Source organism: Arachis duranensis, chromosome 1, assembly GCF_000817695.3.
Source record: "Arachis duranensis cultivar V14167 chromosome 1, aradu.V14167.gnm2.J7QH, whole genome shotgun sequence".
NCBI lineage: Eukaryota > Viridiplantae > Streptophyta > Magnoliopsida > Fabales > Fabaceae > Arachis > Arachis duranensis.
In genome coordinates this window covers 6,656,879-6,683,725 of record NC_029772.3, presented here as the reverse complement: position 1 = coordinate 6,683,725, position 26,847 = coordinate 6,656,879, and the positions used below count along the sequence as shown (strand labels likewise).

Genomic DNA, 26,847 nt, shown 5'->3' with positions numbered 1-26,847 from the left:
GAAGTACAATAAATCCGACCCTTGATAAATTTTTATTACAATTTCGATCAATTTTCGATTAAGTGTCTTTGTTTCAGTTTTAAATTTTGTAATCATGTTCAACCAAATTTCTATAGTTTAAACATTTCTGATCAAATATATATTATTCATTTTCAATTAGGTCCCTTTTATTTAAAAAAAAATTGTAATAAGTTAAATGCCTAGCATATAAAACTTTAGTGCAACTACACTTTCTATCTATAACTGCATGTAATTTTTTATTTTTGGGATTATGTAATTCTATACTAAAATAGGGTAGGTCTTTACTTCTTTTTAATTTTCCCTATAAACTTGATAAGGGGACACTAGAATTCAAAATCCAAGGATCCTGTTGTGAAATAAATAAATAAATAAATAAATAAGAGGTAACAAACATAAATTAAAGAAATATAATTAGATAATAATATTAACCACAATTACTATCTCAATATAAAAGAGATATTGTAATATATATATATATAAAGAGAGAAGTATTCAGAATAAAGAGAGAGAATGTTTATTATTACTGATGTGCATCATATGTGTGAGACCCCCTTCTATTTATACTCGTACAAAGTATTCTTTTTCAAGATCTCATAAAGTTCAGTCCTTTTTGAGGAACTAAATTTCTCTATTGGAAAAGCTAGCCGCCCAATGTATTAAATAGGCATCCATTCATGTATATCACAATACTTCCTCTTTGATGGCCATTTAGGATTATTGCCTCGTTAAAACTTTACTAAAGAAAAATCCAGTGAAAAAAAAATCTTAGTGAAGGAAAGAGAGTATAAGATCTTTTTTTTATGGGGACTGCCTCATTAAAAACCTTGTCAAGAAAAACACAATGGAAAAAAAGCTGACCAAGAAAAAAAAGAGTACAGTCTCTCCCCTCTTGTCGACATCATTTAATGTCTCGAAATCGGCGCATCCCAATCTCATGTACCAATCTTTCAAAGGAGGATTTTAGGAGTGACTTTGTGAATAAATCTGCCAGATTGTCACTTGAATGGATCTGTTGGACATCAATTGTCTCTTGATTTTGAAGATCATGAGTGAAGAAGAATTTGGGAGAAATATGTTTTGTTCTATCACCTTTGATGTATCTACCCTTAAGTTGAGCAATGCATGCTGTATTATCTTCAAACAGGACAGTTGGAGCTATCTTATGATCAATCAGTCTACATGATGACAGAACATATTAAATCAGACTCCTCAGCCAAAAACACTCGCGACTAGCTTCATGAATCGCCACTATTTCAGCATGATTAGAGGAGGTTGCTGCTATCGTCTATTTCGTGGACCTCCATGATATAGCTGTACCACCATATGTGAACAGGTATCCTGTTTGAGATCTCCCTTTAATGTGGATCAGACAAGTATCCGACATCTGCATAGTCAACTAGTTGTGACTTGGATCCATATGGATAAAACAATCCCATATCAACCGTTTTATGAAGATATCAAAAAATTTGTTTGATTCCACTCCAATGTCTTCTGGTTGGATAGGAACTATATCTTACTAGTAAATTCACTGCGAATGATATGTCAAGTCGCGTATTATTAGCAAGATACATTAGCGCTCCAATGGCACTAAGATATGGTACTTCAAGACCAAGAATATCTTCATTCTCTTCTTTAGGACGAAATTGATCCTTTTCCACATCTAAAGATCATACAATTATTGGGGTACTTAATGGATGTGACTTATCCATATAAAATCTCTTTAAGATCTTTTCTGTGTATGTTATTTGATGAATAAAGATCCCATCTTTTGTATGCTCGATCTGCAGGCCGAGACAAAATTTAGTCTTTTCAATATCTTTCATCTCAAACTCTTCTTTTAGAGTTTTTATAATCGTTGGAATCTCTTCAAGAGTTCCAATGATATTTAAATCATCAACGTACACAGTAATTATAATGAACCCAGATGCAGATTTCAACACATGGGCAGATATCATCATTCTTGAATCCATTTTTGGCCAGATACTCAGTAAGACGATTATACCACATTCATCCAGATTGCTTCAGACCATATAAAGATCTTTGCAATTTGACTGAGTATAATCCCTGCGAATATTCACTGGATGGTTTAGATATCTTTAGTCCTTCAGGAACTTTCATATAGATATCCCGATCTAATAAGCCGTAAAAGTAAGATGTTACCACATCCATTAAATGCATATACAGTTTATGATATGTAGATAAACTGACCAAATAACGCAATGTTATCGTATCCACTATAGGGGAATACGTTTCTTCATAATCTATACCGGGCCTTTGTGAAAAATCTTGTGCCACAAGTCGGTCTTTATAGCGCATAACTTTATTTTTCTCATTTCGTTTTCTCACAAATACCCATCGGTATCTAATAGGTTTTACATCTTTAAGTGTACAGACTACATGTCCAAAGACTTCACGTTTTGCAAGTGAGTCTAATTCATCCTTCATGACTTCTTTCCATTTTGACCAATCATTCCTTTGTCGATATTCTTCGACTGATCTTGACTCAAGATCCTTACTTTCATGCATGATATTCAATGCCACATTATATGCAAATATTCTATTGACAATTGTCTTATTTCGGTCTCATTTCTTTTCTGCAAAGACATAATTTATCAAGATCTCGTCATTTTCACAATTTTCAGGTACCTGAACGTCTTCTAGCGTTAAAACCATATCAGAATTTTGGACAACTGCATGTGTCTTTACTATGTCTTTTTCAACAGGAATAGTATTAACATCTTTTCTCTTTCAAGAATTTTTGTCTTTGGAACCGATAGGCCTGCCACGCTTCTGGCGTGAATTTGCTTCAGTGGCTACTTGTCCTACTGAGACATCAATTTGAATTGGGACATTTTTCGCTGGTATATAAAATTTGGTTACCCTCTTTGTATCGAAAAATGCATCAGGCAATTCATTTGCTATTCTTTGCAAATGTATAATCTTTTGAACTTTTAGTTCACATTGCCCTGATCGAGGATCTAAATGCATCAAGGATGATGCATTTCAATTAAGTTCCTTTTCAGAAAGTTTATTCTCTCCCCCTAATGTTAAAAATTTTGATTCATCAAAATGACAATATGCAAATCGGGCTTTAAATACATCTTTAGTTTGTATTTCAAGATACCTCACTATAGAGGGAGAATCATATCCAACATATATCCCCAATTTTCTTTGGGGTCCCATTTTAGTGCGATTAGGTGGTGCAATGAGAACATATATTGCACACCCAAATATTCTTAAATGGGAAACATTTGGCTGCTAACCAAAAGCTAATTGCATAGGAGAGAACTTATGGTAACTCGTTGGCCTCAAACGAATAAGTGCTGCGGCATGTAAAATAGCATGCCTCCAAACCGAGGTTGAGATATTTGTTCTCATAAGTAAGGGTCTAGCAATTAATTAGAGGCGTTTAATAAGTGATTCTGCTAACCCATTTTGTGTGTGAACATGAGCTACTGGATGTTCAACACTTATTACATTAGCCATACAATAAGAATCAAAGGCTTGGGAAATAAATTCATCAGCATTATCAAGACGAATTGCTTTGATTGGATTTTCTGGAAATTGTGCTTTTAATCGAATAATTTGAGCCAGTAATCTCGCAAACGCCAGGTTGCGAGAAGATAATAAGCACACATGTGACCATCTCGAAGATGCGTCTATTAGGACCATAAAATATCTAAAAGATCCACATGGTGGATGAATAGGTCCACATATATCACCTTGAATCATTTCTAGGAATTTAGGGAACTTAAATCCAATCTTTACTGGTGATGGCCTTAAAATTAACTTTCCCTGAGAACATGCAACACAACAAAATTCACTAGTTTTAAGAATCTTCTGGTTCTTTAGTGAATGTCCATGAGAATTTTCAATAATTTTCCTCATCATGGTTGTTTCCAAATGACCCAATCTATCATGCCAAGTTATAAATTCATTTGGGCTGGTAAACTTCTGGTTTACAATGGCAGCCATTCAATTGCACTAATCTTGGTATAATACAACCCAGATGAAAGTGAGGGTAACTTTTCTAATATAACCTTTTTATTTAAATCATGAGTTGTGATACATAAGTACTCGTGATTTTCCTCATTCATAGTCTCAATATGATATCCATTTCGGTGAATATTTTTAAAACTCAACAAGTTCCTCAGAGACTTGGTAGATAATAGTGCATTATTTAGTATGAATTTTGTTCCTGCGGGAAACAAACTTATAACTCTTATGGAGCCTTCTATTACATTGCCTGAGCCAATAATAGTATTAACACATTATTCTTTTGGCACAAGATGGGTAAAATATATATCACTTTTAAGAATAGTGTGCGAACTTGTACTAACCGCAAGGCAAATATCTTCAGAATATGTCCTTGTCATTTTTCTTCAAAGACAAATGATAATAATAATAAAATGGGTAGAAGTACATGCACAGTAAAATTATTCACATGAATACTTAACAAACACATACATATATCAAACTATTCCATCATTGATCAAATAGCCAATATTCCCTTCAGAATCCTTAAAGAAATTAGATACATCATAATGAGTGGCAGAATTTTTATCATTTGAAACAAAATTTGTTTCCTTTCCTTTGTCATCCCTTTTCAAGGATGCTTGATAAAGATCAACTAGATACCTTGGGGTACAACAGGTACGTGACCAATGGCCCTTTCCACCACAACGGAAGCATTAATCCTCAATTGATTTACTTTGCCCATTGTTTCTTTCTTTATCCCACTTCTGGTGAGATCTTTTCTTGTGAACATAATTTTTTTTTCTTCCATAATTTTTCTCGCTACTAAAACTTTGTCATTGACCTCTTTTGGGGTAATGATTTATCGCATTTATTTCAGAAAATGGAGCGTGCCTAGCTGGTGCCGCCCCATAATTTCTCAAAAGTAACTCATTGTTGCGTTCAGCAACAAGAAAGCAAGAAATTAACTCATAATATTTTTAAATTCTTTTTCTCGATACTGCTACTGCAGGAGCACATTCGAGACATGGAAGGTCGAGAAAATTTTCTCTAACATATTGGGCTTGAGGAAGTATTACCGTCTTTTGATGATTGTACCTTTCTTCAAGGTATTTCCACAGATCCGCAGGATCTTTTAATGTGGGATATTCATTTTTTTAATCATATGTCAAGATGACGACGAAGAAAAATCATGGCTTTGTCTTTATTCTTTTGGGATGTATTATTTTCAGCCTCAATGGTATCTTCAAGATCCATTGAATCAATCTGGATTTCAACATTTATATCCATGATTAATAATTATTTCGAAATATATTTAGAGCATTAATTTAAGATGAAAGAGTTTCAACATAATGAAAATTTGTTACATAAAGTCTTCCTAAAATTTCGTTAGAGTTTCGTGCTGATAACGTGTTGTGAAATAAATAAATAAATAAATAAATAAGGAAGATGTAACAAACATAAAGTAAAAAAATATAATTAGATAATAATATTAACCACAATTACTATCTCAATATAAAAGAGATGATTCATATATATATATATATATTAACGTGCGAAGAAAGAAAGAGAGAGAGAATTTTGTATATAGACAATATAAATAAAGATATGTAAATAGAAGACTCGAATATTAATATAATTAGCTCAATAACAATAACTCATATATGTGTTTACTAATATTATATATTGTAATGTATATATATAAAGAGAGAAATATTCAGAATAAAGAGAAAGGATGTTTATTATTATTGATGTGCATCATATGTCTCAGACCACCCTCCTTCTATTTATACTCGTACAAAGTATTCTTTTTCAAAACCTCATAAAGTTCAGTCTTTCTTGAGAAGCTGAATTTTTCTATTGGAAAAGCTAGTATTAAATAGGCATCCATTCATGTATATCACAACAGATACAATTTTTTCAATAAAAAGAGACAGAAATAACGACGTTTAATACAACTATACAAATGATTTATGATGCATAGACACTGACATAAATATAGAATACAACAGGATATGAGACACACGAAAGAGAGAGAGAATGAGAGAGAGTACACATTGTGCTAAAATAAACACTGGTTTTGGAATTGTCGCTAAATGCATTTTGGGTAACAAGTTTCAACTTTGTCATAAAATTTGGTTTGAGAGCTTTAATTAGTTTTGACCCTTTTGGAGTGAAACCCATGTAGATTTCAAGCAATCCAAACTTGTCTCATTGGCTTTCATGTCTTGTATTCAACTAAGAAGTAAGAACTACACCGGCAAAGAGACATTATCTGTTTAGCATTCAAAATTCATATACTATATAGCTACCTACAACTACAAGTGTCCTACACACATTGCCACCTATTTAGTATTTAATTCACAATGCCAGCAATTAACAAATCTGATTATGTCTATCCTTAACTCTTGAAGTTGGTTGGTTTTCTACCTAATACTTTAGAAACAAGGTCAGCAAAAAATTTAATGTATCATCAGTTCATCATATATTAATGAAAAATAGTATAGGTATTGAACAATTAAATTGGGTTTAAATTTCATCTAATGGTGGATAAAATATAATTCACAACAATTTCTTACACTATATATACATAATATAACTCTAATAACATAAGAATAATATCACGAAAAAAGAAAAAACATAAAATAAACCTTGCGTGGATATATTATTATATAGACATATAATACGGTTCTAATAATATATAAAACTACAATTATCATAAGTAGGGAAAATATATAGGGAGTGAGTAAACATATCATCAAACCTGCTTCTTTTGAAATATATTTCAACACCTAATGTGAAAGAGATCGATGTGCTTTAGTTATATATAGATATCTAAATCAATTAATCGCTAGATCGATAATAAAGAGGGAACTAGTTTCTTTTAAAGAAAAACTTTAACTAACCAAAGTTCAATTATCATAATCAATGCAATTATGCAAAACGTCTTTATAGACAGCTTCAGTTATTAGCAGTCAAATAAAGGTGTTATGCTAGTAATACATTACGTAAGTAAAAACAGCGCCAATAATTGCATGCAAATGGAGTAACTCATGTGTCTGATTATTATATGTGCTAACTGCTAAGGTTGACATTTGTCAAAATGGTTGACTTTGTAACGTGGAAACGATGCTTTTCATCACCAAAACATAATTCCACCTGACCTTAACTGCCCTATTATTTTCTTCTGCTAAGACTTGATATCGGTTATATTTATTTGGGTGTACTAACATACAATTGAAGATAATTTTTTGAGAGATAATAATTTATATCAGATAAAGAATATTTATCTAAATAATTTTGGTTTAAATTTCACTTAAAATAAATTCATCTAACTTCATTTAGGGCATTTTTATAAAATTTAAAGTTATTTTTCGAAATCTTGTTGCAAATAATTAAAATCAAATTTATTTTTAAATTTGACTCTTTAAAATTTAAAATTTGTATTCCATTTTTTTTATAAATTGGAGTTATAACATTTAAATATATTTATTTAGCGAAAAAATTCTAATAATAAAAAGCTCATAAAGAATAAATTAATATTGAGTTAATTAGATAAGTAAGAGTTTACAAAATTAAGAATTTAAAAAAGTTTTATGATTTTTTGTTTATTTAATTGAATGTTTTTAGTTAGTCAAAATTTAAGAAGCTCAATTATCTAAGTCAATCTCATCTATTAATCTAATATTTTTATATTATTACAATTGAGTATAGATTTGAATCCATATACTCTAAGAACTAAGATATTTGATTTAAAAAACCAAAAATATCAATCAACTGAATAACTAATACTTCGTGTAACAAAATTACTAATTTTTTTTTCCAAAACATTTGGGCACCCATTGTCAAAACTCAAAAGAAAGATCTGCCGATGCTAACATGTTCCCTAAGAGGGAAAAAATTTGTCTAAAATTTGGAGATTTAGAAAGTAATAAAATAAAATATGAATAATCATTACATTTATAATTTTTATCATGTGTAAATCTTACTATCTTAATTCAAAGATAATTAGACTTTCATTTTCTTATTCTTACTAACTTTTTCACTTAAAAAGAGTTTGATCTATTCTAAAAATGCATTTTAGAAAAGCTATAAAAAATATTTTACTAAAAATTATTGAAAATATATATTTTTTATATTTTTAATGTATTAAATACATCAACAATTAAAAATTTTCTATTATTATACAATTAAAATGTGCCTTTAAATAAAAGAGAGCTAAATCCTATTTATTTACACTGCCTATGACTTTTTCCTATATATTTTTTTTTTAACATTTTAGATGTCAAAGAATCACAATTTTAACTGTTATCTTAATTCGTTATACCACTTGGTACTTCCTAAAAAGTCATCTTTGGTACTTCCTGAGCATTGCCTGTTTGTTTTTTTTTATTTTCATTTTTAGTACTTTCAATTTTAAATGAAAATATAAAATAATTTTATTATTTGGATTATTGTCACTTTTTTCTTCAAAAAATAAAAAATAAAAAACAAAAAACACTATAAATAAAGCTGAAAACAAATAATTAAAAACCAAACAGACCCTTCGAAAACCCAACTTCTCAAGAAGTATTTTCTATTGTAACACTCAAAAGGTAAAATATCTGTTACTACGTATCCAACTACAAAATAAGATTAAATCCTAATTACTTGTCAGAAGTTCCATTCACATAAGTGTTTAAAAAGCTATTCACTTTTAAGGTCTGTCTTCTGCATGAGTATCAAAATCAAAATGTAGGTCTACTTGGTCTACGAAAATTAAACACAAGGCAAGCCAATAATTCAAACTGTAAAGTATGTGACGTAAATGTAATATTGTTCATTGATTGGTGTTAAGTGTGTTTATCAAACTATTGAATCTACAAACTCTCACTTTGCATGAGAAAGATCCATAACAATAAATCTAGCCATGTAGTTACTTCATATAGAAACCTTAAAGATCAACTTGTCTTACAAAATTTATAATATCCAATCAAAGCTATACATTAATTCTCATTCCTATAATATATAGTTCTCAAACAAGGTAAAAACTAGGTCATTAACTTTATATCAATAGTGTAACTCTAATCTATACATCTTAATCACAGAATCTAGCTTTGTTACACAGTTGATTGCGCTGGTGGGTGCACCAAATCCTCCACCTTGTTAGACTAATTATCCTTCAATATCAAAGTACCTTGACTAAAACATATCTTTTTTTCCAAGAGGGTTTACTCTACACTTTTCAAGCTTTATTACTCTATATAAGGAGCACTCTAAAACTCAAATAACCATGCAACCCCATTTAAACACAGATTTAGACTAGAATGAAGACTTTCCACTTCCCTAGTAAGATATGTTGCTCCTTGTTCTTACTTGTCCTTTTTGCTCTAATCGCCTCACTAGCTTCGGCAGCACAAACTCATTACCATAATTTTGTTGTAAGTGCTACTCTAATAATCATTAAAAAGGATCAGTAAAGTTTTTCTATTATGTTTCAAAGAAGTTAGTAATTGTCATTGCTACAATAATTGATTGAAACAGATTCAACCTAAGCCAGTGAAGAGGCTGTGCAAAGTTCAAAACATACTCACTGTCAATGGTCAGTTTCCAGGGCCAACCGTGGAGGCCAGAAACGGAGATTCTCTTGTCATCAAAGTAGTAAATGCAGCAAAGTACAACATCTCTATCCACTGGTAAATAACGTGATCATTTATCTTCACATGAATATCATTCAGAGTATTTAACTTAAATATTCTCTGTGCTATTAGTTCACAATGCTAGTGATACATAACTGAAATTTGTCTTCCTTGCAATTTGATCACGTGTCTTGTGCATCAGGCATGGATTAAGGATGCTGCGAAATCCATGGGCAGATGGACCTAGCTATGTGACTCAGTGTCCCATAAAGCCAGGGGGAAGTTACACATACCGGTTTACGATCGTAAACCAAGAAGGGACACTATGGTGGCATGCACACACTGGCTTCCTAAGAGCCACTGTCTATGGAGCTCTGATCATCCATCCCAAAATGGGCTCGCCTTATCCCTTCCCTACGCCTCGGCGAGAATTTCCTATCCTTCTTGGTACTATCCTGCTCTCAACTCAACTTACTAACGATGTCTAAGAAACAGTGATCAAACTAAAACAGCTAATCAATGCTTAAAAAGCTTAACAGATTATGTTGGGATGATGTCACAGGGGAATGGTTTGACAGGGATCCAATGCTTCTCTTAAGGCAGGCACAATTTACAGGAGCAGCACCAAATGTATCAGTAGCATATACCATTAACGGGCAACCTGGTGACCTCTACAGATGCTCGAGTCAAGGTTTGAAATGTTACAAGAGTCATAACTTCCGTTTGGGTTTAAATAGTGTTATGATCGAAAAGAATATAGAAATGGTAGATAACATGTGACTAGCATATAATGCAGAAACTGCACGCATACTGGTAGATGCCGGGGAGACAATTCTCTTGAGGATCATCAACAGTGCACTCAATCAAGAACTCTTCTTTGGGATTGCCAACCACATGATGACAGTTGTTGGCACAGATGCTGCTTACACCAAGCCTTTCCCCACAAGAGTCCTAACTATAGGACCTGGTCAGACGATCAACGTCCTAGTCACTACCAACCAACCACCAGGTCGATATTACATGGCAGCACGTGCCTATCAAACAGCCCAAAATGCTGCCTTTGACAACACCACTACCACAGCAATACTTGAATACAGATCTGCTAGCCGCAGTAACAAGAACAGACCAATATTGCCGGTTCTTCCAGCCTTCAATGATACAGCCACTGCCACCGCATTCACTACTGGGCTCAGGGGTCTTTCTAGGATTCAAGTCTTTACAAAGGTTGATGTGAGTCTATACTTCATAGTGGGTTTGGGGTTGATCAACTGCACAAACCCTAATAGTCCTAGGTGTCAAGGACCTAATGGCACTCGCTTCACAGCAAGCATGAACAATGTTTCTTTTATACTCCCAAGGACCACCTCCCTAATGCAAGCTTACTATCAAAGAATACCTGGTGTCTTCACCACTGATTTCCCTCCGGTTCCACCTGTACAATTTAATTATACTGGCAGTGTGCCGCGGGGACTATGGACACCTTCCCCAGGAACAAAGCTCTACAAGTTGAAGTATGGTTCTAGGGTGCAAATTGTTTTGCAGGACACAAGTATAGTAACTACCGAAGAACACCCCATGCACATTCATGGATTCCACTTCTTTGTAGTTGGTTCAGGTTTTGGCAACTTCAATCCAGCAATGGATCCAGCCAATTTTAACCTTGTTGATCCACCTGTGAGAAACACCATTGGAACACCTCCTGGAGGATGGGTAGCCATTCGATTTCTGGCTGATAATCCAGGTAACACACTATGCTACTGCAAAATTGTCTCTCAGTTTTTGTTGTATCTACATACTTCTGACATATTACATGATTTTCTTACGCTGCTGAAAATCAGGAATTTGGTTTGTCCACTGTCACATAGATTCACATCTAAATTGGGGTTTGGCAACAGCATTTCTAGTGGAGAATGGAGTTGGACCATCACAGTCAGTAATACCTCCACCGATAGATCTGCCCCCATGTTAAGATCAAGAAAGTATTGTTTGTTATAAATTTTGTGTGTTGTTTTTGTTATAGCATTTCTGCTGTGTTTCCCAGGTTGTTCAAGAATATCCACCAAATAAATTATGACTTTCTCATTTATGCTGCTCCCAAACTAAACTATGGTTAATTGAGCAGCACATTAGAGGTTTGTTGATTAGCTGAATTGTAATTCTCTTAAAAATAATTATAATATAAAATTATTTCTTATCATTATTGTAGCTGTTTCAATCTATCAAGTTGACAGAAAAATACTTCACAACTAGGCATTAAGTGTGTTTTCATCAGCTTATTCGTTCAAATTTCCAGAAAAAATTTCAAAGCAAAAGCTTCCCAAGAAAACTTTTAGCAGGAAAAGTGTATTTCCCCAAAATATGGTATTAACAAACTTTGACAATGGAACTATTTGGTCCTTAAGTGGAAGAACTGACCCCGTTGCAAGTGTACAGGGTAATAATTGTTAAGAAGGCCATTGTAAAACAGCATGTGAAGTTATCCTAATTTGTCATGGACCTCATTTTATGGGAATGCCTAAATCAGTAGAATGCACCAACTGTCAATTATATGGTTTGTATGTATACAACATACATATACATGCAAAGTAAGGAAGAACTATCCCTGTCTCACACTAAGGAAGATAATATTTTAAGATTTAAATAATAAGTATAGCATATTGAAGCAACAGGCCGAGTAAATCAACAGAACACGAGGGGTCAGATATATGGTTAACCGAATTACTGAATACTACTTAATTAATAGCCCAAAACATTTCAAGATCTCTCTTCTTTTCATGTCAAACAGGTGGTAAGTAGAGACAAAGACATGCTTCTTCATAGTAATAATGATATATTACAATATTGCAATTACAGTCTACAATAGCATCTTGCTCAAGAAGTCACATTTATCAAGCTACAAACTTCAAACAACGAGTATCATTGTGCACATTTTGACATCTATAAGAACAGAAGCGCATACCACATCTCACGCATGTGTAACTAGCTGAGAAACCACAAACAGTACAGAAGTGGCGACGGGAGGTTGAACTTGGAGGTCCAACTGCTGCTCTCAAATAAGAAGGAACATGTGGAGGCAATGATTCTAAGTTTGCCTGCATTCATAGAGGGAGTTAATTGGAGGCCAATGAAGAAATTGTGGCAGAAGAAAAAGTCACAAAATAAAATAAAATAATAATAATAATAAATTGAGAATTTCTTCATAATCACCTCGTGTATAAGCTCAAGGAATGTTCTTGGAGCCTTCCTAGCCTCAAGTGCTTTTGCTTGCCGAGTTTTCCTTTTGGTGCTCTTAGATTGCTTTTTTTGCATATACCCTGAAACAACACAGGTCCAACAAGGAAGTACTTAACATAAATCCCATTCACAAATCAATACACCCAAAAGAACCATGAAACAGGTCCCATAAATAAGGGGATCAAAACAAATACCATATATCAACAAAACAAAAAGCAATCTTCTTTTTTCATGGTATGTGTAACGAAATACATAATTCAACGAACAAGCTTCATGCATCATAAAATATTCAATGAAAAAGAAAATACATATAGCTCAAAAGAAAAAAACAATTCAAAGGATCAAAGATCTGTAGAAAACAATTAAACAACTATCTTTGAAGTTTGAACCATATCATGAATATTCAGAAAAAGGTTTTATGCACAAGCCTCAGCAAAACTAAAATTAATAAACCAAACCTTCTTCATCGTCTAGAGAGGCCTCATCATCATCATTATTAGCATCTGCCACCTCAAATCCTGCATTGTCATTCTCCAAAGCATCAAGTCGTGCAATAGCTGCCTAAAAAATGTCACAAAAACCCCAAATGTCCAAATTTTCAGCTATAACCAAAACCACTGAAAATTGATTCCCCCAAATATATAAAAAAAAAGAACTAATAGCTGGAAACCCATTTGATTATAGATGATACCTGGGTTCGGTTATCAGTGCTGGCAAGAGCCGCAACCATTTTCGAAGCAACCTTTCGTGTTCTGCTGGACATGCGCCGAACTCCATCATCCTCCATTTCTTTTTCTATTCTTTAATCCAACCAGATAACAAAAAAAGGTTGGAAACTTGCACAGCAAAAGGGTCTCTATTCCTTTCTATGTTTCTTCCTTTACTAGCAATAATCAATCAAGCAAACAGAGGCAAAATTAGTGTGATTTGCAAATCAACAAAACTGGAGAGTATCACAGAACTCATCATACCTCAACCAAAACAGAAACTATTACAACTAAATTTATCTCCAAATACACAGATTGAGAATTTTCACTTAAATTCATCTCCAAACCTAGCAACATTCATCTACAAGTTTCTCCCAAATTCATTAAGAATTTTCATCTAAGGTCACTCTAATAAAATACATTTGAACATAGCAACATGGCAGCAGTAACAGTAACAGTTACAGAATTATAGCATCCACATTGGTATTAGATTAAAAAAAAATAGCCAAAAAAAAAGGGCAGAAGGATCAGTACCTTTCAGAACAGAGACCGGCAGCAAGAGGAAAAACACAGTGCAGAAGAGCAGAGCCGAGTGGCAGAGGCAGCGAATGGAGAAGAGACGAGAAAAGAGATGAGAGGTTAGGTCAGGGTCTTTTTTGTCTTTTTCTGTTCTATATTTTGGTGGATACCATAGTTATCAAAACCCAACTGGTAATCGAGACTGAGTCACTGGGTCACAATTCAATATAAATATAAAATTAAAAAAAATAAGTTTAAAATTAAAGATTCAAAAGCATGTCTTTACAAACACATTAATAACAATCAAGTATCAAAATTCTAGCAAAAATAAATCAATAAATTAATGATTAACAAACTAATTAAAAACTAAATTCAATTAATTATACCAAATCTATTCTTACAGCAACAAATTCAGCTGATTGATAATTTTCAATTACAAATTCAACTATGATCATTTTCACCAACAAAAAATTTAACTCCAAAGATGATTTATGGCAACAACAAAAAATTGGCTAAGTGATTATTTCAGCAACACAGCAACAAATTCAAGGTTCAGTAATGATAATCAGCATCAAATTCAACTCAGTGATTATTTTCATCAACAAAAATATTAGCTCAGTGATAATTTCAGCAACAAATTCAACAAATCCTAGTTCAGTCATGATTTACAGCAACATTTACATCAGCAACAAGGCAAATTAATTGATTAGCAATTCAGCAACATGGAAAAATTAAGGGAGAAGGGAAATCTGGAGAAGTCAGAAAAGGGGAAGCGATGATGCAGGGACTCACCAACGGTCCACGGCGACTTGGCGATAGGAGAGGACCCGAAACCAGAAGACAACGAGCGACGAGGAGCCCAGGGAAGGCCGCGAGATGTTGAGACGCCGGCGACGAGACGAGACGAACGGTGAGTGTGACTGAGAGGCAGAATCAATTCATATTCATAAACCCTGAAATGCTCACCTGTTGTTGCAGAGGCAGAATCGAGCAGAGACAAACACGCACGCCGCAGTGCAGGCAGCAAAAACCACGCACAGCTCGAGCACTCACTGGCCGAGGGAGGCGCGGCGAGACGCGAGCAGCCGAGCACAGACGGAAAAGAGAGGCGAGACGCGCGGCGGCGGTGGCGGTGAACCGAGGTGAGCTGAGAGAGAGAGATGGGGTTGGGGTGGGCAGTTTCAGAAGTATGGTGGTGTGCCGTTTGTGAGAGCGAGAGACATGGGGTTGGGCTGGGTAGCTTCAGCCTTCAGAACTGTTTTTTTTTTTTTAATTAAAAATGTCAAACGACGTCGTATGGGGACGGGGGTTTTTCAGAGAAAAAAAAAGTCTAATCGGTCCGAATTTCTCAAACCTGTCATCAGACTGTCAGTGTATCGATTTTTACAAAGCATGGCCAAGTTAAACCGGATCTAACCGGTTTTGATTCTTTCATCCCAATGCCTAGTCCGGACTGACCTAAAGTTTGTCGGTCTGACCACTCGAGTTGAAAAAAAACTCGCGTGAAGTTTGTAAATTTAAAGGTTGGTTCTAGTATAATTATTAAAATCGGATTGAACCGACTAATAAACCAAATTATAAATCAGTTTGATGTAACATTTTAATTGTTTAAGAAAAAAAATCAATTAAAACTGGACAAGTCAATAATTAACACTAAAAAACTCTTTCTTAAATCTTTTTATATGTGTAATAGTTTAGTTGTAATTAGACCAAATTACTTTTGGATAAACTATAAATTCTAGTGTATCAAAAGTTGTTATGCAGCATTATCTCTGAAGTCTGGATTCTAAAAAATTAACATTTATTATAATAAATTTCCGATAGTTAGTTTCTGTGATTTTTTTTTTTGTAATTTTATAGTGAACTGAGTTGTTTTTTTAAAGGAAAAAAAGTGGTATAGACATAAGAAAAATTTCTGAAAGTCTACATATTGTCTTCACTTACTGCAAAAGAGTAAAAAATTATCTACTAATAACTTAAGTTGGTCGAATAATTAGTTTAATCGTACACTTAAAACAAATGTTAAGAATTCAAATCTCATCTTGTATTTACATCAATCTATTACAACTTCTTAAATAGAATTTAAATTTACGATAAATTAATCTTTATATTATCACTAATTTCTAGCTATAGATATTAGGATTAATCTCTACATACAAGTGTTTTGCATTTACAAGTTTTACAAATCTGAACAAAATCCACCCATTAAACGCGCTGCTTATGTTACGTGCCTTTTTAACAGAATTTTAAATCAATTCAAATTAATTAACGCACAAATATATAACTTTCATTTTTCAAAAGATTTCGTTTTTTTGTCCAGTTTCTTGCCAAATTTGCTAGATTTCCTTAGTGCGTTCTCTCTTTGCTTTGTTTTTTTTTTTCGATTTTCATGGTTTCTGAAATCAAACTTTGAAATCGTTTTGAAGATAATGAAACTTTAGAAATACATCCAAACGTTTACATAAATACACCCAAACAGTTATAGAAATACACCCAAACGGTTACACCCAAAAGATTACAGAAATACACCAAGAAATACACCCAAAACAAGAGGAGACAGTATATTTCTTCTTGAAATCTTTTAATATTTTGCTGGTTAAAGATGAGGCACATGACAGAGACAATCTAGAAGAAAAACCTAGAAGAATAGTAAAATAGTACCTTGAATAATGTTTCTTCCTTTTTTCTGGTGATTTTTTATGAAAATTTATATCTTTTTTTATTGATTTCTTCTACTCTTCGCGAGGAGTTGGAACGTTTCTACAGAATCGTAGTAGTTTGTTTTGAATGTCCCTTTAATCTTGATGGTTTGCGTTTTCATTGAGGAAGAAGAGGAAGAGTGAACATGTTGTGAAAGAGGTACGTGTTTTTTTTTTATGGTTTGCGTTTTGATTGAGGAAGAAGACGAAGAGTGAAAGTATTATTAAAGGGGCACGTGTTTTTTTCTTAAACTTGGAGCAACTTATATAGCTTGTAAGCCTAGATATTAATAGTCTAATACATTCCAAAAAGGAGACTTTCATTAACTTTTTACATAATTTAGTACAACTCTAACACTACTATTTATACTACTTTTAATAAAAGTTAATTCTGCTCTACTAATTCAACTAAACCCAACAAAACAGGTTACATATTATCATCTAAAATTACTAAACTAGCCATGTCAATGTTAAGTTAACAAAGTGCTGCATTCATAACCATTTGACCTCAACTTGTTTATCCTCTTACAATTTGTTGATGTATAACTAAAACAGAACCAGAACTTGGAAAATCTTCAGAAGCAATATAATCTCCTATGAGTCCTAATTCTTCACTCTCACTCCATTCTGATAACCCAGTAAGAAGAACAGGGTTTATCCCTTGTTTTCTTCCAACTATCCAAAGATCATAATCTTCATCACCATCATTATCATTATTATTCATAGCTAGAATACTTGCAATTGTTTCTTCTCCATTCTTAACCACCACTTCTCTGTACCTCACTCTGTTGTTTGTCTCATTCTTAACCCAAAACCATGTCACAATTCCATCATCTAGCTTCTTCTCCCTTTCTTTGTCCCCTACATAGTTTGCGGACAAGAATCGAATCACAGTAAGAGAAGCATCTTGGTTTGCAGCTATCATATCTGCATAAACAAGAGCCTCTCTTGCGTCTGCTCCTCCGAGAAATAGCATAGCATATCGCCGTCCGAATCTACGAAGGGAAGAAGGAGCAGCAGCAATATTTCTTGCTGCAGCCATCATTTCAATAAGATTATTACTTCCTTTATCAACAAGAATACCAACAGAGCAAGGTGCATGATTCAACACTTGAGAGTTTATAGTATGGATCATGCCCTTGTTAGAAACATGTGTTTTCTTGAAAGGTAAGATGATGAGAGAAGCTTCATTTTCTAAAGCAATCAAGCAAATGTCTTGGAACATCATTTGCTTCAGCGAAACAACTGTGAAAAACTTTAGCTCCACAAATTTCCCTTTAAGTTCTTGATAGCGCCTTAGAACATTTACAATGTGCATCCATTGATAATTGGAAGGCATTTCTTGGTTGTCATGGTCTATAAATAGAGGGCTAGCACGGCCAACAAGCTCGAATAATCGAACAGTGTGAACTATGAAGGGACGATTTGGATTTGGATTTGATATGTCAAGAACATTGATGAGACCATTTATGCTTTCATCATCTTGAATGCATAGAACCATTGAAAGCTTAGTGTTTGGAAGGTGATGCTGAATGTTCCTTCTTTGGTTCACAATATATGGCCTTGTTGGATCATACACTATGGAGATCAATGGAGTGAATGTTGCAGTTAGAACTGCTGTCATAAGCACTAATAATGTGAAGCCTGGTATCTTTATGATCTGTGTTTGCATGCACACAAAGAACAAAGATAGATACAAGGAGCTATTTAGTTGAAATGCAAACAGCTATGTCCATATATAATTGAAACAAGGAAAAAAAATGAGAAAATACTTACGTGATGATATTTTCACACGAAGATGGTATTGTAAATTGTTAAATGGTTCAGTCAAACATATTTAGTAATTATCTAACAATTTACAATTTCATCTCCGTATAAAGATGTTACTATAGGAGTATTCATTAAAAAATAAATCTACAATTTATTTCCCTAAACTTCAAATCCTTTATGACGTGAAATTAAATCATTCAAAGTTATTAAATAGTGCAGAAATTGTGATGAAATCCATCACATGTGATGATAATTTTGTATGAAAAGTTGGCCGGAGGTTTTTTTTTAAACCATTTAATAGAGTTAACAAATTAGAAAAATACACATCTAATCACTAGCAAGGACAATTTTGTAAATTTCCTTTTCTTTATATAATTTTAGTATTTTTTTTAAATTATTTTTCAAAATGGTACTTGAGATTGGTCGTATATACTAACATACTCATCAAGATTTCAATTGCACCAATTATATTTTGAAATTCTAATTGTACCACATCGTTCTTAATGACAAGTCATTTGATAGAAAATGACCGGATTATTATGATGCACTTTTGCCAATTTCAAATACCTAATTAGTATAATTGAAATCTCTTGAATTTTTTAAGTACACACAATCAATTTAAAGGGCCATTTTAAGATTTAACTTGTATAAGATATACATAATGGAGCTTAGTTACCTTCTTATCCATGAAATGGACAAACATTATGAGCTCAACTTGTCCTCTCAAGCTCATCATAAGGCTAAGTGCAAGTCCATCTCTAAATGGCAACTGCCAATAGAATGTAGCAACCCAAGTGGAAAAGAATTTGGTCAAGTAGCCAGTTAAAACCATGAAAAACAATGGTTCTAAATGAGACCAATCAATCTCACTCATAGCAAACACATCAGTATGAGTTCCCACCATAAGGAATGAGAATGGTAGTAGAAAATCAGTCATAATAGTCTTACTCTTTTCCACTATTGTTGCTCCTAAAGGAGGCCCATCAGGGATCACAAGGCCCAACCACAAAGGCCCATTAGCAATTGCCATCCCAAGCATATCTGTCACAAAGCCCAACACAAAAACACCCAAAAGAATGACAACAACATAAGATTGTTCCACTGGGTGCCCTTCTGGGGTGTTCTTATGAATCCACATCATCATGGGCCTTACACAAAACATAATGAACATTAGCACCAGTACAAGAGAAATTGTGTACCAAATTGCATGCTTTGTTCCTGTTTCTCCATGTTTCCCAGCCTCAAATACTACAATTGAACATGTACCAATTGCATCACCAATTAAAGCCATAGACAAAGCCATTCTCCCAACATGTGAGTTTATAAGGTTAAGCTCTTTCAAAATATTATGGACAACAGGGAATGTTGTGATCCCAAAGTACGCTGAAATTACACCTAGTGAAGCTATTCTAGAAAGTTCTTTGTCCATGTTTTTTCTCATGTATAGTGACACAAGAAAAGTTAGCATTGAGGGAATGCTTATACCAACTAATGCCGTGTACAAATGCATTTTCCCTGATTTTTTCAACAGGCTTGGGTCACACTTTACACCATAGATGAAAACAAAGAACATGAATCCCATTATTCCAAGATTGTTCACCAAGAATTCAGCTGCTTCAGGCATTACATTACGTTTAAACCATCCATGGCGTCCCAAAACAGAAGGTCCAAGAATAATACCACCCTTGAAATGATAAGATGGAAATTTATTTATATTAATCAGTATCCAATTAGTAAAAGTTAATTCCACACCAAAACATTATATTATTATTTTTATTAAAAATAATATTTCTTTTTCATGTGTAGTCAAAATACTCACATAAATACTTTTTACAGAAATGTGCAAAAAACAGCGAAAATTTATCTTATTTTAGCATTCATTATAATTGTCTTTTTTTGTCAACATCACCTTACTTTTTATGCATAAATTAATTTTGTTCTCGTAAATTTTCAAAACTTCGATTTGTCCCTAAGACTGCGTTTAGTTTACTGAGACAGAGACACAAAATCGTGTTTGACAAAAATATGCACAGAAATAATGTGTTCAGAAACATTGAATTAGTATATTTTGTGTTCATCCAAGGACACGAGACACTAATAAAAGAAACAACTTATTTTTTATTTTTTTTATTATTTTTATTAATTTTTTATAATTATATTTTTTTATTATTATAAATTTATTCTAATTTATTACCAAATAAAATATAAAAAGTATCATGTCCTATCCTCTTCTCATAAACAAATGCGGCCTAAAGTGCTTATGATAGCAAAATCTATATATGTTGGTGCTTATCTATTAGTTTGGCTAAGTTCTTTAACTTTTTATCAACGACTTGAGCTACATTTAGAAATTTGATATAAACATATGGAAAATACATTAAAAGAATAAACTAATGTAGGATTCCTCTTGAACATGAAGCAATGAAATGAATGTTAATAATACTAAAAATTAAGAAGCTTATTACCATCATCTGACAAACCAGTTCAGGTTGTTTGAGGGGCTTAAAAAGAATGCGAAGAATGCGAGTGACGACGATGATAAGAATGAGATCTAACAATAGAAGTGAGAAAATAGAGGCTGTGTGATTGTTGCCACCGCCATTGATGAAGAGTCCCCCAGCGCGAAACTCTTGCATTGATTGGCAAGAAAGGGCCAAGGAAGTTGCAATAGAATCATCATCGATATGTTTCAAGCTTTGTATCAATGTTCGCGAATGACGAATGTGATGATCATGTATTGGGAAAACCCTAGTCATGTGAAACAACGTCAAAGTTTCTGTCTCATAAAACCGTACACATCCAAATCACATTCAAACGTGAAGGAAATGTGAAAGAGGCTGAGACTGAGATAGGATACAATAATTGTGGATATACGTCAAAGTGGGAGAATTAGTGTTTCTCTTTCATTCTAATCACTAATCACTATTTTTTATTATTTTATTGTGAGGTAAATATTTTACATGTTTAGTTTTTTTTTTTTTTAATTTCATACATCATTCAAGTAGTGGAATTTTGTAGCTACATTTATTTTATTTATTTGGTATACAAGGGAACGCCTAAGTATTTTCCTAGGTTAGAGCAAAATTCTTATAGCTAATAAGGGAGTAAAATTATATGACACGAAGCTACTTTTGGAAGAACTAAAGTTTAATTAATGTCATATTTTAGCATGTTAGTTGATGATGGTTACATATGGCTTATTTGAATTCTTTTAAGTGTATTCCCAATTTGTTATGGGAGATTGATGGAAATTAATGTCTTTAGTTTTCAACTGATCTGACATAAATCTTCATGAAAATGAAGCTACACAATTAACTAATTTAGGTTGATGAGATGATTAACAATAAGTCAATAATCCTTCGCTTAAATAAGTATTAGAAGTTTGAATTATGCATTGTGTATGTAGCAACTCATTGGTTACCGACAAATCTTTAAATAATGTTCAAATTCATAGCAGATTAGTCCTTAACATGTCGGACTGACTATAATAATTTGTGATTTTATTTTGATTTAGGGGCTAATTTCATGATACAAAATTTGGAAATTAATACATAAATTGCATAACAGAATTGTAAAACTAACAGCACCCCTACTTAATTTACATAAACTCCCTCTGAAGTTAAGCTACAGTTGTAGTTGAAGGGAGAGAGTTTGATTTGATTCACCTAGCAGTGACCTTTGGGGATCCAATCCCATCCTCAGAGGTTTCAAACCCTGCATCATCACTCTTGCAGAGAGCATAGACAACATCCACTATGCTAGGCCTCTTTGAAGGCTCCTTATGCAAACAAGCAATAGCAATCCCCAAAACTCCCAACAAACTATCCATAGAGATTGTGTCCCTCAACATTGCCTTGTCCATCCACTCCCTCACCCTCCTACCCTTCTCTTCATCACTACTTACCCCTTCAAAGGTCTTCATAGCACTCATCCACAGTAGATTCCCCTCCTCGTCGATGGCTTCCCTTCCAGAGATGAGCTCCAGGAGCACCACCCCGAAAGAGAAGACATCCATCTTGGTGGAGACGACGCCATCGGCCAGATACTCAGGAGCAATGTAGCCCTGAGTTCCCACAATGTGCATTGTAATTGCGTTCATTCCTGACTTGGCAAGGCCGAAGTTGGCAATCTTGGCTCTCATGTTTGAGTCCAACAGAATGTTGCTGCTCTTTATGTCTTTGTGCACTACTCTTGGCCTTGTGTGCTCGTGGATGTATTGAAGACCATTTGCTATGTCTATGCCTATTCTCACCCTTGTCTTCCAGTTTAGCTTCTCCTTATTCTTCCCTTCCTCTTCGTGCAGCCACCAGTTCAAAGATCCATTCTCCACGTACTCATAAACTAGATAGCAATTCCCTTCTTCAGAGTCTATGCAAAATCCTTCTAACTTCACCAGATTCCCATGGTTTACCTTCATCCACACAAAACCATCATTTACTAGAGAAAGTGTGTGAAGATATCTTATATGTGAAGATGATATTGTAAACCATTAAATAGTTCAGTCAAACATATCAAATCATTTAACGATTTATAATATTATCTTCGTATGAAAATGTTTATGCTTTTACTATATTCTCTTTAAAAAGTTAAAAGAGTGCAGCAGCATGATTTGTCTGTTATTATGACTTTATGTGCGTACCTAATAATGTGCTTCTTTAATTTTAAAAACTCTGTATAATAAGCTGATTACAATGATCAATCATGAGAGACAAAGATGGAAACGTCACTCACCAAATAACTAAAAGGAACTATTCCATTAACTGCTAATGTTTTATTCTTATTTAAGTGTTCCCCAAAATAGATTAGTTAGCACAAATGAAAAATAATGACCAAAAGAAACCCAATCTGATAACGTTTTGGATCAGAAATACATGTCTGTTTATTTATTTTATGTTATATTTGAAGGAATAATAAGCGAACACATGTAACGATTCCACTGTTTTTTTCTCCGCCCCTAATAATACCTTAAGGAAACATTAAAAAAATAATGATGTGCATATAGATCTAGGCATCTCCAGGTTTATTCCCTTGGCTTGAGTATGCTTAATAAAATAATGGATTTGGAAACACACGACATACATGATAGAAAGTTAGAAACAATAAAGATAATTTGACGAGTGAAATTGATTACCTTCTGTAAGATCTTGAGCTCCTCATAGGCATTCCACTTCATCTTCTTGATTGCATAGGTTTCTCCATCAATAGTACCTTTGTAAACAGAACCTTGAATGAGGCAACTGTCACTGAAGGCATCAGTGGCTTCTACAAGTTCCTCAATTCCAAAGACTCTGTACTTGTCCAAGCAGTCAGACACATTGGCCATCAGCTTCACATCCATCGGTTTACTCACTTTCCCATCTCTCCCTCCCGAAAACACCCTGCCTTCCTTCTGCCTCTGCTCCTCCTCGTCCCTGCCCGCCCACATCCTGCCCTTCAACACACTCTCCCTATACAACCACACCGCACACACCACCATCAGCAGCAAACCAGCAATCCCCAATCCAATTGCCAGCCCTCTCACGGTGCCTGTTCTTATGACTATGCTTAGTGGATTATTCAAAAACCATGACATTCACTAAGCAATTCTAGTTTTTAGAAAATACTCACGCACAGTTATCTTCATGTGAAGTTGATAGCCGAGAACAATTACATTGACTAAATTGTTAAACAGTTCTCAACTATCAACTTCGCATGATTTTAGGTGAATTTTAAATCTCTAGTGGTTATTTTCAATATAGTGAAACAAAAAATATTTAGTTAATTGTTTAGCGAGGTTGTCACCTGTCCTATCATCGGAGCTGCCGGCCGGAGTAGGAGAAGGAGCAGCAGCAGTACTTGTATTCGGCTGTGATAGAACCGGCAGCTTCGTCACCGGGACGAATATGGTATCATAGACGTTGAATTTGTTCCCGTTGACATCAGTGATGGCCTTCTGCTGAGATCCAAACCTGGAAGCAATCGAAGATAGGTTGTCGGACGGTTGGACAACATAGGAGATCATGTAATTGGCTCTTGTGTTGGACACAGTTGTGTTCTTGTCTGGGCACTTGCAGAAGACAGGGAATATAGCATTGTCCCCAATTTGGAGGTTGGTTGCTACAAGGTTTGGGTTAACAACCTCAACAGAAGGGTAGGTAGTGAGGTTCTCAAACTTGATGGTGGAGACTAAGAAGAAGGTATCGTTGGGTTTGATGGTATAGGAGATGTTAGCATAAGACATGGAACCAAAGGTGGTGTTGACGGAGTTGCAGGAACATGTTAAGGGAATAAAGAGTTGCTGGTTTTGAATTAGAGGAGAGGAAACTGAATCAGAGGATATGTTGCTTGGGTTTGCAATCATGAGACGGCTGACTTGGAAGAGGTCTCCAATGGAAGCTAGGTCAAGAAACTGACTCTGAGCTCTGTAGAAAGCATAGGCCTGGCATGGATAGCTTCTGCCACTGCACTGGAACCCTGTGTTGTTCTGTTGGCTCTTTGTCTGGCCATGTGAGGGTTCAACAAGCTGCAACAGCAAGATGAGAAGTACAGGCCAAACTCTCATTGTGGCTTCTCTCTCTGTTTGTTTCTATTTTGACATGTTTGTTTATTATATATAGTGTAGAATTTCAAGTGCTGTGGCTGCGGTTAGAGGCAAGGAAAAGAAGAAAAGAAACAATGGACTTAGTTTCCTTTCAGATCTAACTCGACAGCATTCATTCAAGTCAAACCTGCTTGCTTATGTCTAAGTTTCCCACTCACCGTTCTTGATATTTATCCCCCAACTATGAATACTAGTCAACATGATTAAATTTTCTATGAGTGACTTAAGATGGGGCCCATTCTTTTTCTGTTTTCAATTACTCCAATCACTGGTATACTTCTAGACTAATTCCATGGTTTTTATTAAATAGTATTTAAATTTTTTAATTTAATTTTTTATATTTTTTTAGCAAATTAAAACTATTTTTTAAATACAATAAAAATTACCTAATATTTAATATCAATAGTACATAGAAACTTTGAAGGTTATTGGATCACTAATAATTATAATACACAGCTAAATGACTGTTGAGCATTTTTTGTAGACAATTAAGTAATTAATCATATCAAATGGATTGATTATTTTTTTATGGCTTTTAAAGATATCTTTTAGTCTAATATGTTAAAAATTAATCTATTTGAATTTAATTTTTATTTAAAAATTTATCATTTATCATTTACCAAAGCAAAACGAGTGAATTAGCGACCAACTGAGTTGGTTAATAGATTGATTACTTTATTCAACCATCATTGTAACGTTTGGTTTGGGCAAATAAAATTAAAACGATTGGTGATTGGCTATAGGGTCTAGTTTAGAATAAAGCAATAAAATTTATGAAAATATTATTGGTCCTGCCCTTTGGTGTGAAAATGAAACACAAAAGATGAGAGTACGAGGAACGCATATACTACACAAGAAAGTCGTGTCAGATTTGGTTCCCAATAGAGACTTGAGAGTTGACTACTAAATGCAAACTAAACGTATTGGAGAGGTCATTATTTATTTCTATCTTAACAAAGTCACAAGTTATTGCAAAAATTGGACTATGAACATTGATTGCAAGAAATTTCTATGTCCTGGATAGCAATAATTTCCGTAATTCACACTTTAAGTTGATTATTAATTTGTGCCTATCGCCTAAATAGTGTCACTGTTAACACTGCTCACTTATAGACCAGTCACTTCAAAGTTGAAACCTGAAAATTTCTTCGATAAAAGAATCTAGAAAAGTAAAAAACCCAAGGAGCACTCCAGCCTCCAAATAATTCATGTTTTGTTATTTCATTAGGTTTATATTGATCATACACGTTATTCTAATACTACTTTTTCTAAGTTTGAACTAAGACAATTCATTTGACCGAAAATATATAGTCATGGATACATACATAACAAACAATATTTGATAGATAGAGCCCTAATTCTTGTATATAATACTCCATGCCCATTCTTATTAGTTAAATCACCTCTCCTGTATTTGAAGGTTACGAATTTCCGAAAGGTTGAAATTTTCCCCTCCTCTAAGGTCTAATTGTTTGTGGCATCATCACCAAGCACAAGATATTTTTTAGCATGAAAAATAAGTGGAAGGCTCCTATATGATAAGTGGGAGTGGGAGACTTGAGAATCATGATAATGGGAATAACATTATTAGTATTGACTAAGTTGGATGCTGTGAATTAGTGATCTAAAATAGGTTTGTGGCTAGGATGATTGACATCTATAAAGATTAAAAAAAAAAACTTAATTATAGCAATAAACGATTTTAGAAAAGGTTATAAGAATGT

The 26,847-nt window shown here is 33.9% G+C and overlaps 4 protein-coding genes across 12 annotated transcripts; 1 reads left to right on the top strand and 3 right to left on the bottom strand.

Annotated features, from left to right (window-relative positions):
• Positions 1-9,259: 9,259 nt before the first annotated feature.
• On the top strand, positions 9,260-11,811 carry LOC107473669 (laccase-3). 2 transcript variants are annotated; one of them, XM_021135992.2, is made up of 6 exons: positions 9,260-9,416; positions 9,583-9,671; positions 9,817-10,061; positions 10,177-10,305; positions 10,411-11,355; positions 11,453-11,811. In XM_021135992.2, the coding sequence occupies exons 1-6, from the start codon at positions 9,303-9,305 to the stop codon at positions 11,581-11,583; spliced, it is 1,653 nt and encodes a 550-aa protein (XP_020991651.1). In that variant the 5' UTR covers positions 9,260-9,302; the 3' UTR covers positions 11,584-11,811. The 2 variants fall into 2 exon arrangements, with proteins under 2 accessions (XP_020991651.1, XP_015948744.1); XM_016093258.3 differs by having other exon boundaries at positions 9,520-9,671.
• A 521-nt stretch (positions 11,812-12,332) lies between these two features.
• On the bottom strand, positions 12,333-15,313 carry LOC107473643 (SWR1 complex subunit 6). Of its 8 annotated transcripts, XM_016093247.3 has the most exons (7): positions 15,041-15,313; positions 14,867-14,882; positions 14,090-14,284; positions 13,540-13,731; positions 13,307-13,409; positions 12,822-12,928; positions 12,333-12,706 (listed from the first exon to the last, which is right to left on the bottom strand). In XM_016093247.3, the coding sequence occupies exons 4-7, from the start codon at positions 13,633-13,635 to the stop codon at positions 12,503-12,505; spliced, it is 510 nt and encodes a 169-aa protein (XP_015948733.1). In that variant the 5' UTR covers positions 13,636-13,731; positions 14,090-14,284; positions 14,867-14,882; positions 15,041-15,313; the 3' UTR covers positions 12,333-12,502. The 8 variants fall into 8 exon arrangements, with proteins under 8 accessions (XP_015948733.1, XP_052116560.1, XP_052116567.1 ...); XM_052260600.1 differs by having other exon boundaries at positions 14,867-15,313; XM_052260607.1 differs by having other exon boundaries at positions 13,540-13,726; positions 14,867-15,313.
• Positions 15,314-17,290: 1,977 nt separating this feature from the next.
• Positions 17,291-21,299, bottom strand: LOC107474606 (cation/H(+) antiporter 24-like). Its single transcript, XM_052261305.1, has 3 exons — positions 21,024-21,299; positions 19,220-20,227; positions 17,291-18,433 (listed from the first exon to the last, which is right to left on the bottom strand). Exons 1-3 carry the CDS (start codon positions 21,297-21,299, stop codon positions 17,291-17,293), a joined length of 2,427 nt encoding a protein of 808 aa, XP_052117265.1.
• A 723-nt stretch (positions 21,300-22,022) lies between these two features.
• On the bottom strand, positions 22,023-25,275 carry LOC107473637 (serine/threonine receptor-like kinase NFP). Its single transcript, XM_016093214.3, has 3 exons — positions 24,325-25,275; positions 23,675-24,069; positions 22,023-22,954 (listed from the first exon to the last, which is right to left on the bottom strand). The coding sequence occupies exons 1-3, from the start codon at positions 25,082-25,084 to the stop codon at positions 22,205-22,207; spliced, it is 1,905 nt and encodes a 634-aa protein (XP_015948700.1). The 5' UTR covers positions 25,085-25,275; the 3' UTR covers positions 22,023-22,204.
• Between the last annotated feature and the right edge of the window lie 1,572 nt (positions 25,276-26,847).

Excerpts from the sequence above, each read along its gene's own strand:
- LOC107474606 (XM_052261305.1), bottom strand. The coding sequence starts at position 21,299 with ATGACTAGGGTTTTCCCAATACATGATCATCACATTCGTCATTCGCGA. Across the intron at positions 20,228-21,023 it reads CCCTCAAACAACCTGAACTG|GGTGGTATTATTCTTGGACC; the intron begins GTTTGTCAGATG and ends TATCATTTCAAG. Across the intron at positions 18,434-19,219 it reads TCCATTTCATGGATAAGAAG|ATCATAAAGATACCAGGCTT; the intron begins GTAACTAAGCTC and ends ATGCAAACACAG.
- LOC107473669 (XM_016093258.3), top strand. The coding sequence starts at position 9,303 with ATGAAGACTTTCCACTTCCCTAGTAAGATATGTTGCTCCTTGTTCTTA. Across the intron at positions 10,062-10,176 it reads AGAATTTCCTATCCTTCTTG|GGGAATGGTTTGACAGGGAT; the intron begins GTACTATCCTGC and ends ATGATGTCACAG. Across the intron at positions 10,306-10,410 it reads CTACAGATGCTCGAGTCAAG|AAACTGCACGCATACTGGTA; the intron begins GTTTGAAATGTT and ends CATATAATGCAG.
- LOC107473643 (XM_052260600.1), bottom strand. The coding sequence starts at position 13,635 with ATGGAGGATGATGGAGTTCGGCGCATGTCCAGCAGAACACGAAAGGTT. Across the intron at positions 13,410-13,539 it reads GCACTGATAACCGAACCCAG|GCAGCTATTGCACGACTTGA; the intron begins GTATCATCTATA and ends GACATTTTTTAG. Across the intron at positions 12,929-13,306 it reads CTCTCTAGACGATGAAGAAG|GGTATATGCAAAAAAAGCAA; the intron begins GTTTGGTTTATT and ends GTGTTGTTTCAG.
- LOC107473637 (XM_016093214.3), bottom strand. The coding sequence starts at position 25,084 with ATGAGAGTTTGGCCTGTACTTCTCATCTTGCTGTTGCAGCTTGTTGAA. Across the intron at positions 24,070-24,324 it reads CAGCTCCGATGATAGGACAG|GCACCGTGAGAGGGCTGGCA; the intron begins GTGACAACCTCG and ends TCATAAGAACAG. Across the intron at positions 22,955-23,674 it reads AGCTCAAGATCTTACAGAAG|GTAAACCATGGGAATCTGGT; the intron begins GTAATCAATTTC and ends GTGTGGATGAAG.